We start from the raw sequence: 14532 nt of genomic DNA, 5'->3' as shown, positions 1-14532 counted from the left end.
ACTGTCTTTTATATCATTAACAAATCAATACTTTCTATCACTAACACTGTCTGTCTCATCTGACTATGAGCCCAAGCATGGACCGGCCATGGAGACTGGACTGGAGACAGTGTGACACCCTATTCCCTATGCAGTGCACTTTTGACCAGAGCCCATAGAGCTCTAGTCAAATGTAGTACACTACATAGGGAATAGGGTGCCATTTGGGACACAACCTCTCTGAGACAGCCGGTCCCAATTCACTCCCTACCCCTCCTCTTACCCCTTGGACCTAACCCTTCAGCGTTTGCAGATCTAACTGAGTAATGGATGATGACACACTAACTGTTAATGGTATTACAACTGGTATCCGGTCTCATTTGGCTCTTGTGTTACAGCAACGAATACTATTTTTGTATTTGTTACTATATTAGGCACACATCCTCCTCAGAAGGACAGTCAGAGCTCTAGGGGAATATTGCACTATTTTAGCCAGCTTTGGTCATCATGAAATATCATTTGAAAGGAAGTTTGCAAGGCTTACAGTGGGTCTATATCCAGTAAATATAGTTATCTAGACCCAGTGGATCCATTTTTTCTAATACTGAACTGTTAATCTCCCACAATTATCCAAATATGACTGCCTCCTTTATGGGAATGCTAAATTATACTGAAGCGTGGGTGAGATCTTTTCTTCATTTGAGTAATGTGAATTCCTTGTTCTCATGGTCCCTAAATTATCCACTTGGCCTAGGTACAGCAGCTACATACACAGCTGGGAGGCCTCACATCAACAATCTCAGGGAAGAGAGCAAAATGTTCTTCTGCTTTTGATCAGCAGCAACATGTATTTTTCCTTCCCTACATTAATCTGTGAGCTGTTGAGATCCGGGTTGTTCTCAGCATTCCTTCAGAGCCAGGCAACACCATAGAAATAGAAGGATATGTAATTATATTTCTATGGGCAGCACAGTGTGTCTCTGTTTTCTCCAGGCTTCACTGAAACTCTTTGTTTTGTTGTTGTGCAATAACCACACAGGACAGGATTCAATAGAATTGAGAGAAAGTCTGGGCAATCTGCTTTGACATTCAACAATCTTTGAAAGAAATGGTCTAGCAGACACATTTTAACAGATTAGAAATAATCATTTTAAAGGCTTAATCTAATTAGAAAAACAACAAAACTGCAGTCTACCCAGTTGGTTTGCTATAAAGATGTGGGATGAGAATAGGAGATTCCTTTCCAAGAAAGGTTCTGGAAATATATATAAACTTTCTGTGCACGGGGTAGGCCGTCATTGTAAATAAGAATTTGTTCTTAACTGACTTGCCTAGTTAAATAAAGGTTAAATAAATAATACAAATTAGGGAATAGGGTACCATTTGCAACACACCCTCATTCTTTAGTCACAGGTTCTAATCTGGCCTCTCGCTGACTTCCAGAAGGCTCTTATTTTAATGTTGACTTTATATTGAGTAGTTCCCCAACTGCAAAATGGAACTGAAACTAAATAATCTAGAGATACTGTGAGAAAGTTTAACTGGGTTCACTGGGTAGGTTGATCTACTGGCATGAAAGTTGATGAGGGATTTTTGGTAAGTTGAGCAATTCTTGCTTTAGTGTTGATCTTATTCCTCCCCAAAACGTTTTGTCTGTTTGTTTAGTTTTCCTATTTTGTCTTGTTTGCTCTACAGACTGGTATTTCTGGTCTAGGGACAGTTCTTAGCATCTAAAAATACCCTAATTCATTATTCATTATATGTGTTCTCCTCCCAATGACACTGGTTGGAGGTACCTGGGCTTTTACCTCCACTGACCCCAAGTCAGATCTTAAACACTGTCTGTTATAAAGCTAAAAGTAGGGGTACCTAGGCCTTGACCCAAACTGACCCCAAGTCAGGGCTAAAACGCTGACTATTACGCAATGAGCTGCACAATGACTCAGGACATCAGCCCTGACCCCTCCCATCTGTTACATTGCATCCTTATGCAGGTACCTATGGTTACACCTGTAGCCTGACCCTATGGTTAGGTTGTATGGTTACACCCTGATCTGACTCTGACCATAATAGCACCAGTTAACGAGCTCACTGAGCTCAAAGTGGAAGAGGTTACTGTGGCATCATGGAACCACACTTATAAGCTTATAAGTACTGAAATGTATAGCTACCTACTGCATATAGGGGGAAGAAAGATCATCAGTCACATGGATGTGGTGTTTTTAAACGTTTTAATGTTTGGTTTAGTAATAGGATATTCATTAGGCCTGTTGTATCTATTCATATTGTAGGAGCCATTTCTGATGTATCAGTGGCTTTTGACAGGCAATATTCACTACCCATATGTCTCTTTCCAAATCTTTGATGAGGGTCATAGTAGAGTTATTGAAGAATAACCATCACATTAGGGCAGCTACAGACACAAGCTTATTCCTACTCCACACTTAACTCAGCGATATGACGTAGATGCAGAAAGTAAACAGCATAATGGGTCAATTTCCGCAACAACAAAGAGCGTTGAAGCACAATGCTCAACTTCTCCACTGTTTTGGTCCTGTGGCTACCACGCTGTAACAGCGTGAAGCGAACCCGTGTACATGCGCAGATACTGTGTGTGACTGTGTGAGAGCGAAGTCTTGCATCTCGCTCATCTCAATATCTGCGGTGCTGCTCGTGGCAACGTCATTTCGCTGAGTCTACCTTTAACAGTTGCACTGTATCTACAGTGCATCTGCTAACTTAGCTAAGACTTCTGAGTAAGTTTGTGCAACGTAATAATAAAGTCACTCAGTGTCATTCTGGCTTATCTAAGAACCTGAGCATCATCAAAACCGAGGTTATCCCTGATATAACTAGCTTGGTCCCAGATCTCTTTGTGCTGTCTTGCCAACTCCTATGGTCATTGTTATTCTAGGAGTTTGCAGGAGTTATTCATAATTTGAATAACTAATGGTAATGTCCCGCTTCTCTTTCAGTAAGTGCAAGCAGAAATTTGGCTCTGGTTCCTTCACAGTTTTGTGAAGAACGTGGAAGCCCTACTGATCTTTTTAATAACTGACTCTCCAAAAATAAAACAACAAAATAATTGAACATAGAAAAAGCATATTCCACTTGGAAGATACATTAATAATAAAGTCTAGGAATGTTCAGGCCATTTCACTGTCCTTACAGCATATCCCAATCGAGAGGAAAAAGAACAGTCCATCCATTAGTCTTAGTCCGGCTCAGATGCTAGTTTCCACCCATGTTATTGGAGACACCACTGCAGGGCTGAAACTGGGCTTCCATGATGGCCCCAGAAAGGGGCCACCACAGGGGAGCTGTCCCCTCATCCCTCTTATATGACATCATCACAGATTGGAGTTAGTAAGAGATGGCAGCACAGAGGCCGTTCTATTCTCCCAGGGTTCTGTGCCCTCACTCTGTGGCAGTTTACAAACAGACAGTTGGCAGTTTAACTTGCTTTGACGGGCTCCTTGGCCTTGGCCGCCGCCTTGGCTACCTTCATTTTAGCTTTCTTAAGTGCCTTCTCTTGCGCTTCCTTCTCTTCCTCCAACTTCTCCTTTTCCTTTTTCTTCTCCTGCTTATCCGACTTGTACTTCCAGACTGGAGGCTCCAGGTGGCCCTTGTGCCTCTTTGTCTTCTTCGCCTTCTTGGGTGTTTTGTCCGCAGACTTAGTGAAGGTGATCGTGGGGATGCAGCTGGACGGGAAGACACTGTTGCGATTCGCCAAAGAATGGGGGAGGAAGTTCTGGACGCTGTTTGCAGTCGTTGAGAGAACACTATCCCTCCGCTCCGTGTCAGAGCAGCAGTTGGCGAGCGAGAGGGAGGACGACGACCGTGCCGGCGTGAAGGAACACTTCACACCGTTACTATGACACACAGAGCTCTCCTCCAGTTCCTTGCTGCTGTGCTTTTCCATCAGCTCTGGCACGGCCAGCCGCCGCTTCCCGACCTCGGGGGGGCTGGTGGGGCAGAGTGGCCGGCAGCCCATGGAGACTAGTGGACTGTGGATGGATGTTGTCATCCTGACCATGTGGTCCAACACCCCATTGTCCTGAGGGTCGTTGGGGAAGCTGAATGTCAAGCTGTCCTTCAGACGCTGGGTCAGGTTCTTGGGGGCCATGGCTTTAGAAGATAGAAGAAAATTACTTTATTGTCAATATAAGAATATAGGCCATTTAGCAGACACTTTGATCCAATTAGTACAGAGACACGGAAATGTGTATTTTTCCTTTATACCTACCCACCCAAGACACATACATAGCCTCCACACATGGGTCCACCGCAGTGCCCCTGAAGCAGTTTAGGGGTTAAGTGCCGTGCTCAAGGGCACAACAGCAGGCGATGTAGCCTATTTAGGATTGTGATGCCAGCATCCCTCCCTGCCATATTTTTCCCAGTTGGTGCGGGGATTTGAACCGCCAACCCTCTGGTTCTCATCTCTCAAACCTTTCGCCACCAGCTCCTTCAGCTCGGGCCACTCCATCACGTAGCTATCGCAGAACTGTTCAGCGATGGGACACGCCTGGAGGCGGCGGAGACGCTGTAGGACCTCAAAACGACCTGTCTTCAGGGCCCAGTCTGTAATGCTTTTCCCTTTGACATCGTCCACTACGTTGATATCAGCACCTGGTAAGTGGTCAGGGAAAGAGAGGGCAGGGAAATGGAGAGAGAGAGAGAGAGAGAGAGGGAGGAGGGAAATGGAGAGAGAGAGAGAGAGAGAGAGAGAGAGAGAGAGAGAGAGAGAGAGAGAGAGAGAGGAGGGAAATGGAGAGACAGAGAGAGAGAGAGAGAGAGAGAGAGAGAGAGAGAGAGATAAAGGAGAACGGAGACACATAAAACCATGAGAGAAACTGGGCATGATCAGATTTTCAGAAGGTAACGTGTGAGGCATGTACTGTGCTAAGAATCCTGGGACTAAACACCTCCCTCTGCAACTGGATCCTGGACTTCCTGACGGGCCGCCCCCAGGTGGTAAGGGTAGGTAACAACACATCTGCCACACTGATTCTCAACACGGGGGCCCCTCAGGGGTGCGTGCTCAGTCCCCTCCTGTACTCCCTGTTCACCCATGACTGCATGGCCAGGCACGACTCCAACACCATCATTAAGTTTGCCGACGACACAACAGTGGTAGGCCTGATCACCGACAACGATGAGACAGCCTATAGGGAGGAGGTCAGAGACCTGGCCATGTGGTGCCAGGATAACAACCTCTCCCTCAATGTGACCAAGACAAAGGAGATGATTGTGGACTACAGGAAAAAAAAGAGGACTGAGCACGCCCCCATTCTCATCGACGGGGCTGTAGTGGAACAGGTTGAGAGCTTCAAGTTCCTTGGTGTCCACATCACCAACAAACTATCATGGTCCAAACACACCAAGACAGTCGTGAAGAGGGCACGACAAAGCCTATTCCCCCTCAGGAGACTGAAAAGATTTGGCATGGGTCCTCAGATCCTCAATAAATTCTACAGCTGCACCATCGAGAGCATCCTGACTGGTTGCATCACCGCCTGGTATGGCAACTGCTTGGCCTCCGACCGTAAGGCACTACAGAGGGTAGTGCGTACGGCCCAGTACATCACTGGGGCCAAGCTTCCTGCCATCCAGGACCTCTATACCAGGCGGTGTCAGAGGAAGGCCCTCAAAATTGTCAAAGACTCCAGCCACCCTAGTCATAGACTGTTCTCTCTGCTACCGCACGGCAAGCGGTACCGGAGTGCCAAGTCTAGGTCCAAAAGACTTCTCAACAGCTTCTACCCCCAAGCCATAAGACTCCTAAACAGCTAATCATGGCTACCCGGGCTATTTGCACTGCCCCCCCCCCCACCCCATCATTTTACGCTGCTGCTACTCTGTTAATTATTTATGCATAGTCACTTTAACTCTACCGACATGTACATATTACTTCAACTACCTCAACTAGCTGGTGCCCCCGCACATTGACTCTGCACCGGTACCCCCCTGTATATATAGCCTCCCTACTGTTATTTTATTTTACTTCTGCTCTTTTTTTCACAACACTTTTTTGTTTTATTCTACTTTTTTTATTAAAAATAAATGCACTGTTGGTTAAGGGCTGTAAGTAAGCCTTTCACTGTAATGTCTGCACATGTTGTATTCGGCGCATGTGGCCAATAAAATTTGTTTTGATTTGATTTGATTTGATTTGAAAGTTCAAAGTCAGCATAATTGCCCCACCAAGTGGCCATTGAGGGAACACAGAACAGTGCAGTCAGATACAGGGCAGGAGATAAAAACGACACTATGAAAACTTTCACCATTTGTTTGTCTTGACTAATAATGAGACAGTATGATGATGGCCTTGAATAAATTATCGAATCTACAGTTTGAGGCAGGAGAATCTAAGGTTTCCATTAGGGTTAATTGGTTAATTAGCTCTTAGATGTGTAATTGGAGTCATTATTGGATCAAGACTGACTCCCACTAGTGTCTATTTCAGAGGCTTGTCCTCAACCATTCATTTGAGCTGAAGAGCAACACATTATAAGGGACGTAGATGAACACAAAAATACCCCCTACCCGCCACTGCTTATGAATGAGACTAGGTAATAGGGTGACATCATTTTGCCCTGTCTTGACTTAAGAACCAGTAACAGGTGTTACTGAGTGGAATTTTTCCAGAGCCGAGCCTATATCAGTCCTGGTAAATCCAGACAGGGCTAGCTAATCCAGCCTGTAACCTAAAATAGCTAGTCCCAGAATAGATAAGAAGATCGCAAAGGAAAACCACATCCTTAGATTTTCCCCTTAAACACAGCTAGGTGTGCGTCGCCATCTTCCTCCACCATAATAATCATACCCTTGGTCTTTGTCTGAAATTGCACCCTATTCCCTATATAGTGCACTACTTCTGACCAGGCCCTTGCTTTTTCTTTTTTCACCCAGGGTCTTCATGATAACCATTGAAACATAACGAATAAAATAATAGTCATTCTATTTCTATGATGATAAATTGACAACCCATTTCACCCTAGTACCTGTGCATTTACTGATTCGAGAATAAGAAAAAATATACGTTATCAAATTGCCAGTATGGAGAGTGAGGATTTATGCGACCTGGAAAAGGAAAACCCATGAAAATAGTCTTTAGAAGACTTTCCAACCCAACTCAAAGAACTCAAATTCTTGATTTTCCTGACTTTAGTCACTTACCGGCCATTATGAGGGAAGACACACAGTCCTCCCTGCCCTGTAGGGCTGCCTTAATGAGGGCAGTGAAGCCTCTGATGTCCCTCACCTCCAGGTCTACCTTAGGGTAGTAGTTCAGGATGAAGTTGAGGATGGATATGTAGCCTGGGTGGAGAGAGGGGCTGTTATTAGAAAGATTGTTGTTACAGAATAACTAAATAGAAAATAAACTCCAGAATACCAGGGATCTTGACGCTCCACAGATTTAATTGATCTTGTATATAGCTGAATGCACCGCGACAGTGGTAAAGCGATTTATTTTCCAGATACATCCCTGATTATAATACTGTTGACCACAAAACCATAGGCCATGTTAAAGGTTGTAATGTTATGATATGATCATGCTACCTTATTCACCCAAGCTAGCCACCATAATATTGCAGTGCTTACCGGCCTGGGCAGCGATCATCACTGCTGTGCTGCCTTCGTTGTCCTGATGGTTGATATCTATCAGTGGACACGTGTGTAGACCATAGACGATGTCCACATAGCCTCTGGAGACAGCCAACATCAGGCCATTCTGACATGACAACAAAGCAGAAACACAGACATGGTCATTAACTAGGTGTGTGCTTTAATGCAGTGTTTCTCAAACTTTTTTGCACCAGCAACCGGCACGCTTTGCTCTTCCTCCCCGTGGGACCGCTTTACATTAAAACCAACACTTGAGTAACTGACTTAAGCAGTGTCAGCTAACCATCTCAGGGACTGGCCCACATCATGCCAGAGGCCCAAGGACCAAAGGTTGAGAAATTCTGCTCTAATGTACAATATCTGGGTCCGTATGGTTTTGATGATAGTGGTGGATAATGTGAGGAACACCAGAGAGAAGCATTACACATCCTTATGTTACTATTGATAGTGTGGGCTAGTAAGGTGTGTGTGTGTGTGTGTGTGTGTGTATGTGTGTGTGTTTCTGTTTGTTTGTGTATCCTTACCCTGCCGTTGATGTCCAGCTCCATTACTTCTTCCTTAGTAACCCCCCTCTCCAGAACCCTCTGTAGGGTTAGCGCCTCGTTCCTGTTACAGGCCTCATACAGTGTAGAGGTGGTGCCTCCTCCACCCCGCTCCATCTCATAGTCTGGCATGATAGAGTCCTCCGACACCAAGCTCGCCGTTTCTGACTCATTCTGAGAGAGTTCAGAGTCCTCGGGCGGGCTGGCGCCCAGGTGGGGGTCATCTAGTGCATGAGCCATTGCATTGACCTCCAGGAGCCCCAAGAGGAGGGGATCACGCCCAATCAAGAGGCCTCCTCGGCTCCAAGAAGGATGGGCTCAGACCCTGTGGAGGTAGAAAGGACCCTGCCTCGGCCCTGCTGATAATGACCGCATCCTGGAGGATCTCTGGAGGAGTAGACAGACAAACAATATGACTGTCTGGAGCACAGGAGGCTGCTGAGTGGAGAACGGCTCATAATAATGGCCGGAACGGAGCAAATGGATCCACCTATTCCGCTCTAGTCATTAACACCAGCCCGTTCTCCCCATTTAAGTTGCCACCAACCTCCTGTGGTCTGGAGGGGAACAGACATGCACACACACAAACACAATATGACTGTCACACTCGTACGCCACACAGAGACCTCTAATTCAATTACACATTGTGAAACGACTGGCTCACTCAATTATGTGATGAAGCACAAGTCCTGTTCGTACCCTGTTACGGTATGCATGTCTTCCCTTTCCCAAATATATCTATTTTTGATCAAAGAGTGTTTATCAACAGCTCATAGAGCATCTCTAAATCTTCTCTGATTCACAGAAATAAACCAGTTGGCATCTACAGGCATATATTGTATAAGAATAGCCATTAAACAATCCTTTAGAGGCTGTATATACCCTACATTTAGTGACCAATGTGACAGCAAAACATTTTATGATCATTAGCCTACATAGTTGGTTAACCCTGTCAAGTCCACATCTTTCAATCAATTTTGATCCATCAAATAGGTTTCTCCTGAACAACCTGCTAAGGTTCTCATTGACAGCATGGTCGTAACTCCTACATTTTCCATTGACAGCATGGTCTGAGTGTATGGATAGGTCTATTGATTGGTCCTAGTCCGTATGAGTGAGTGAGTGAGGTTCTAAAGTGGATGAGCCTCAGCTCACCCCAAACCTGAAGAGAGCCTTAATGCCTGATTCACCTGAATTGCGTTTGTTCAGATATTTTCTTTTTTTATATTGTTATTTTCATCACGGTTCCATCAACTATGGGGGATATGTAACCAGGCCAGCCCAGTACAGCTCGACTAGGGTTGGCTCGCTTAGGTCCTATAGTGTGAATAAGGCTGAGGAGAACCTGAGGAGAACCTGAGGAGGACCTGAGTAGAACCTGAGGAGGACCTGAGGAGAACCTGAGGAGAACCTGAGGAGAACCTGAGGAGAACATGAGGAGGACCTAGCCCTGCCACACCAGGTGTGATTGACAGGAGGTGGTGTAATCTGAGCCATTACGCAGTCAGAAATTGTCGGCCCTCTTGTTCTTCAGCACTGTGCAACCTGAGGATAATGTTTGGTAACTGGCTCGAGGGCTAGACATCAGGACACCCTACTGGGAGACACGCTGAACGTGATGCTTGATCTGGTGTAGAGGCCACTACTGAGTGGACATAGATATCAGATCTTGTTCAGTTTAAATAAAGCTCCTTGGAAATGGGTAGTCCTTGGGTGTTTTAAAACCATAGCTGAGCACACATTTGCTATAAGTCTGTTCTGTAAGCTACTCTCTCTTTTCATTTCCCCTGAAAACCGGATGCATCCAGTTGTTCCTACCCCCCAGAGGGTGGCTTTTAACTATCTACAGTGGGGAGAACAAGTATTTGATACACTGCCGATTTTGCAGGTTTTCCTACTTACAAAGCATGTAGAGGTCTGTAATATTTATCATAGGTACACTTCAACTGTGAGAGACGGAATCTAAAACAAAAATCCAGAAAATCACATTGTATGATTTTTAAGTAATTAATTTGCATTTTATTGCATGACATAAGTATTTGATACATCAGAAAAGCAGAACTTAATATTTGGTACAGAAACCTTTGTTTGCAATTACAGAGATCATACGTTTCCTGTAGGTCTTGACCAGGTTTGCACACACTGCAGCAGGGATTTTGGCCCACTCCTCCATACAGACCTTCTCCAGATCCTTCAGGTTTCGGGGCTGTCACTGGGCAATACGGACTTTCAGCTCCCTCCAAAGATTTTCTATTGGGTTCAGGTCTGGAGACTGGCTAGGCCACTCCAGGACCTTGAGATGCTTCTTACGGAGCCACTCCTTAGTTGCCCTGGCTGTGTGTTTCGGGTCGTTGTCATGCTGGAAGACCCAGCCACGACCCATCTTCAATGCTCTTACTGAGGGAAGGAGGTTGTTGGCCAAGATCTCGCGATACATGGCCCCATCCATCCTCCCCTCAATACGGTGCAGTCGTCCTGTCCCCTTTGCAGAAAAGCATCCCCAAAGAATGATGTTTCCACCTCCATGCTTCACGATTAGGATGGTGTTCTTGGGGTTGTACTCATCCTTCTTCTTCCTCCAAACACGGCGAGTGGCGTTTAGACCAAAAAGCTCTATTTTTGTCTCATCAGACCACATGACCTTCTCCCATTCCTCCTCTGGATCATCCAGATGGTCATTGGCAAACTTCAGACGGGCCTGGACATGCGCTGGCTTGAGCAGGGGGACCTTGCGTGCGCTGCAGGATTTTAATCCATGACGGCGTAGTGTGTTACTAATGGTTTTCTTTGAGACTGTGGTCCCAGTTCTCTTCAGGTCATTGACCAGGTCCTGCCGTGTAGTTCTGGGCTGATCCCTCACCTTCCTCATGATCATTGATGCCCCACGAGGTGAGATCTCCCAGACCGAGGGTGATTGACCGTCATCTTGAACTTCTTCCATTTTCTAATAATTGCGCCAACAGTTGTTGCCTTCTCACCAAGCTGCTTGCCTATTGTCCTGTAGCCCATCCCAGCCTTGTGCAGGTCTACAATTTTATCCCTGATGTCCTTACACAGCTCTCTGGTCTTGGCCATTGTGGAGAGGTTGGAGTCTGTTTGATTGAGTGTGTGGACAGGTGTCTTTTATACAGGTAACAAGTTCAAACAGGTGCAGTTAATACAGGTAATGAGTGGAGAACAGGAGGGCTTCTTAAAGAAAAACTAACAGGTCTGTGAGAGCCGGAATTCTTACTGGTTGGTAGGTGATCAAATACTTATGTCATGCAATAAAATGCAAATTAATTACTTTAAAATCATACAATGTGATTTTCTGGAGTTTTGTTTTAGATTCAGTCTCTCACAGTTGAAGTGTACCTATGATAAAAATTACAGACCTCTACATGCTTTGTAAGTAGGAAAACCTGCAAAATCGGCAGTGTATCAAATACTTGTTCTCCCCATTGTACATGGTCTTAGTCTACTCATTAGTCTAAAAGCTTCCTTTCAGTAGGATCTTGTAGAATCTAGTTAAAACATAGAAGGGAACACTCTACCTCTTCTAGTCCCACAAACCTTTGTTTTCATTCCTCTGCTGTTCTGTTGTTCCTCTCAGAAGAATGAAGATCAGTATCGCTACAAGTCAACCCCCCTCTTTCTCTTTCTCTCTCTCCCTCTTTCCTCTGCCTGGGTTCACAAATGTGCTTCTTACTTTAACTTTCCCCAGCTTTGGACAATAATATCCCACTGGGCACAGTTCAACGTCTAGTTTTGATTTACATTTGGTTGAGTTGTCAACTAACATGAATTAATCGTGAAATAAACAAAACATTTCACCATGTCATTGGATTTAGGTTAAAAGTTGGGTAAAAAAATATGAAATATCCTTACATTGATGGCTTTTTGCAAATCCAATTAGTTTTCCACGTTCAACGTCATCACATAGACTTTTTGGGTTGAAATGATGTGGAAACAACGTTGATTCAACCAGTTTTTGCCCAGTGGGATGCTCCTACTGGTTCACATTACAACAACTTGTTCTCCAACAACTTCCCCTGAAAATCTGATTTAATCAAGTTCTCTGTTCTGTTGTTTCTCTGAACAACAAACTGTGGAAGGAGAAAATTGGTTATAAAGATGACAACAATCCACAACCAGTGTTGCCTCTGATAAACTCCCCAACAAACAGACTAGTGGGACCATGAACTTTGGCATAGTTACAAACGAATCCACATCCACGACACATCCAAGTCTCACCATAAAAAGTCTCTATCCAATAGGGTATTGTCCTCTTGTCCCTCTGTTTACTCCCTCTCTCTCTTCCTGGGTCAACACAGCATTATCATCCCCTCTTCTTCCTCTGTTCCTCTCTTCCTCTGGACTCTTGGAGGAGTTTGTCTGTCTAAGTCCCAGTGACATCAGACCCGTGCTGCTCGAGCTCTAGCCTGCTCTAACCCCATCCTCCCTCCCTCCTCACACGGTGTGCCTCGCTCTGCTTGGCTTAGCCACTTAGCCTAGGCTGTCCGATGGATCACCACCACCATGCAATCCTCCTTCCAGGTCTTTACATAGACACTGAATGCTAAGTCAGGCAGCAGGCAGCCTGAAGCTGCTGGTCTAAATTTGTCAGGAGGCAGCATGCTCTCAGCTCTCATCCCGATTACAGGAGATTTACAGGAGGATTAGAAGGCAAGAAACAACAGCAGGAGGAGCAGCTCTCCTGACAAGGCTAGCTAGGAGCTGAGCAGGAGGGACTGCTCTCTCTCTCTCTTTCTCTCTCTCTTTCTCCCCCTTTCTTACCCTCATGTTCTTTATCTCTTGTCCTGGTCTGCTCTCTTTCTCTGTCTTTGAAAGTTATTCTCCATCTCTCTCGCCGTCTCTCCCCTTTCTCTCTCTCTTTCTCCCTCTCTCCTTCTCCCTCTTTCACTGCCATTCTCCATCTTTCTCCTTCTGTCAGAGCTAGCCTCTCTAATGGTCTAATCCATTCGAAGGAACAACAAACTAACCCTGCTGTTACTGCGAGCCAGGGGCCTAGTCAGTTAATTGTTCTCACAATAGCAAGGACACACATACGCACGCGTGCACACACACATAAGCACGCACGCACATATAGAGGGAGGGAGGGGCACATGCCCACATTCACACACAACATAATTGTTCACATAAAGATGTCTGCTATAAAATGAGGTAACATGGACTATAGGTTACAATCACTTGAAATGATACACAGAAGGTACTTAGAGCTGTGTTTTCAGTCCCAATAGTATGCAATGTGTCATCAGGGTGCACACCAGCTTAGCAGAGAGCTTACTGACTAAGAAAGTCTGCCCCCCACTGGCTATCTTCAGAAGCCCAATAGCGCGCCAATACAGTTCAAATCAAATCAAATCAGATTTTATTGGTCGCATACACATGTGTCACGATCGTTCAAGGAAGTGACGGACCAAGGCGCAGCGTGATATGCGTACATACTTTATTAAATGTACAACACGAACCAAAACAACAAAACAAACGATACGTGAAGTCCTGGGTTGAACACAAACCTTCCGGAACAAGATCCCACAATAAACAGTGCCAAACAGGCTGCCTAAGTATTGTCCCCAATCAGAGACAACGAGAAACAGCTGCCTCTGATTGGGAACCACCCTGGCCAACATAGATCTACACGATCTAGATCATACAACATAGACACTACACACCCTGGCTCAACATTTAAGAGTCCCCAGAGCCAGGGCGTGACAACATGTTTAGCAGATGTTATTGAGGGTGTAGCTAAATGCTTGTGTTCCTAGCTACAACAGTGCAGTAATATCTAACAATACACAACAATACACACAAATCTAAAAGTAAAAGAATGGAATTAAGAAATATAGAACAATTAGGATGAGCAATGTCGGAGTCCGGAGTATAAATACATACATATATATATATATATATATATATATATATATATATATATATATATATATATATATATATAAACTACCATTCAAAGGTTTGGGGTCCTTAAAATAACATCAAATTGATCACGGGGGGCCAGTATGAAAAATGTATGCACTCACTAATTGTAAGTCGCTCTGGATAAGAGCGTCTGCTAAATGACTAAAATGTCAAAAATCAGAAATACAGTGTAGACATTGTTAATGTTGTAAATGGTTATTGTAGCTGGAAACGGCAGATTTTTAATGGAATATCTACATAGGCGTACAGAGGCCCATTATCAGAAACCATCAGTCCTGTGTTCCAATGGCACGTTGTGTTTGCTAATCCAAGTTTATCATTTTAAAAGGCTAATTGATCATTAGAAAACCCTTTTGCAATTATGTTAGCAGAGCTGAAAACTGTTGTGCTGATTAAAGAAGCAATAAAGCTGGCCTTCTTGAGACTAGTTGAGTATCTGGAG

General features: G+C 44.7%; 1 protein-coding gene across 1 annotated transcript; it reads right to left on the bottom strand.

Annotated features, from left to right (window-relative positions):
- Window positions 1-2201: 2201 nt before the first annotated feature.
- LOC121546499 (photoreceptor ankyrin repeat protein-like) lies at window positions 2202-12892 on the bottom strand. The gene is made up of 6 exons (XM_041857762.2): window positions 12387-12892; window positions 8136-8540; window positions 7588-7717; window positions 7162-7302; window positions 4432-4611; window positions 2202-4107 (listed from the first exon to the last, which is right to left on the bottom strand). The coding sequence occupies exons 2-6, from the start codon at window positions 8391-8393 to the stop codon at window positions 3434-3436; spliced, it is 1383 nt and encodes a 460-aa protein (XP_041713696.2). The 5' UTR covers window positions 8394-8540; window positions 12387-12892; the 3' UTR covers window positions 2202-3433.
- Between the last annotated feature and the right edge of the window lie 1640 nt (window positions 12893-14532).

Source organism: Coregonus clupeaformis, chromosome 30 (genome assembly GCF_020615455.1).
Source record: "Coregonus clupeaformis isolate EN_2021a chromosome 30, ASM2061545v1, whole genome shotgun sequence".
NCBI classification, from domain to species: Eukaryota; Metazoa; Chordata; class Actinopteri; order Salmoniformes; family Salmonidae; genus Coregonus; species Coregonus clupeaformis.
Note: the sequence above shows the minus strand (reverse complement) of the source record. Positions and strands in the feature narration are given on the sequence as shown.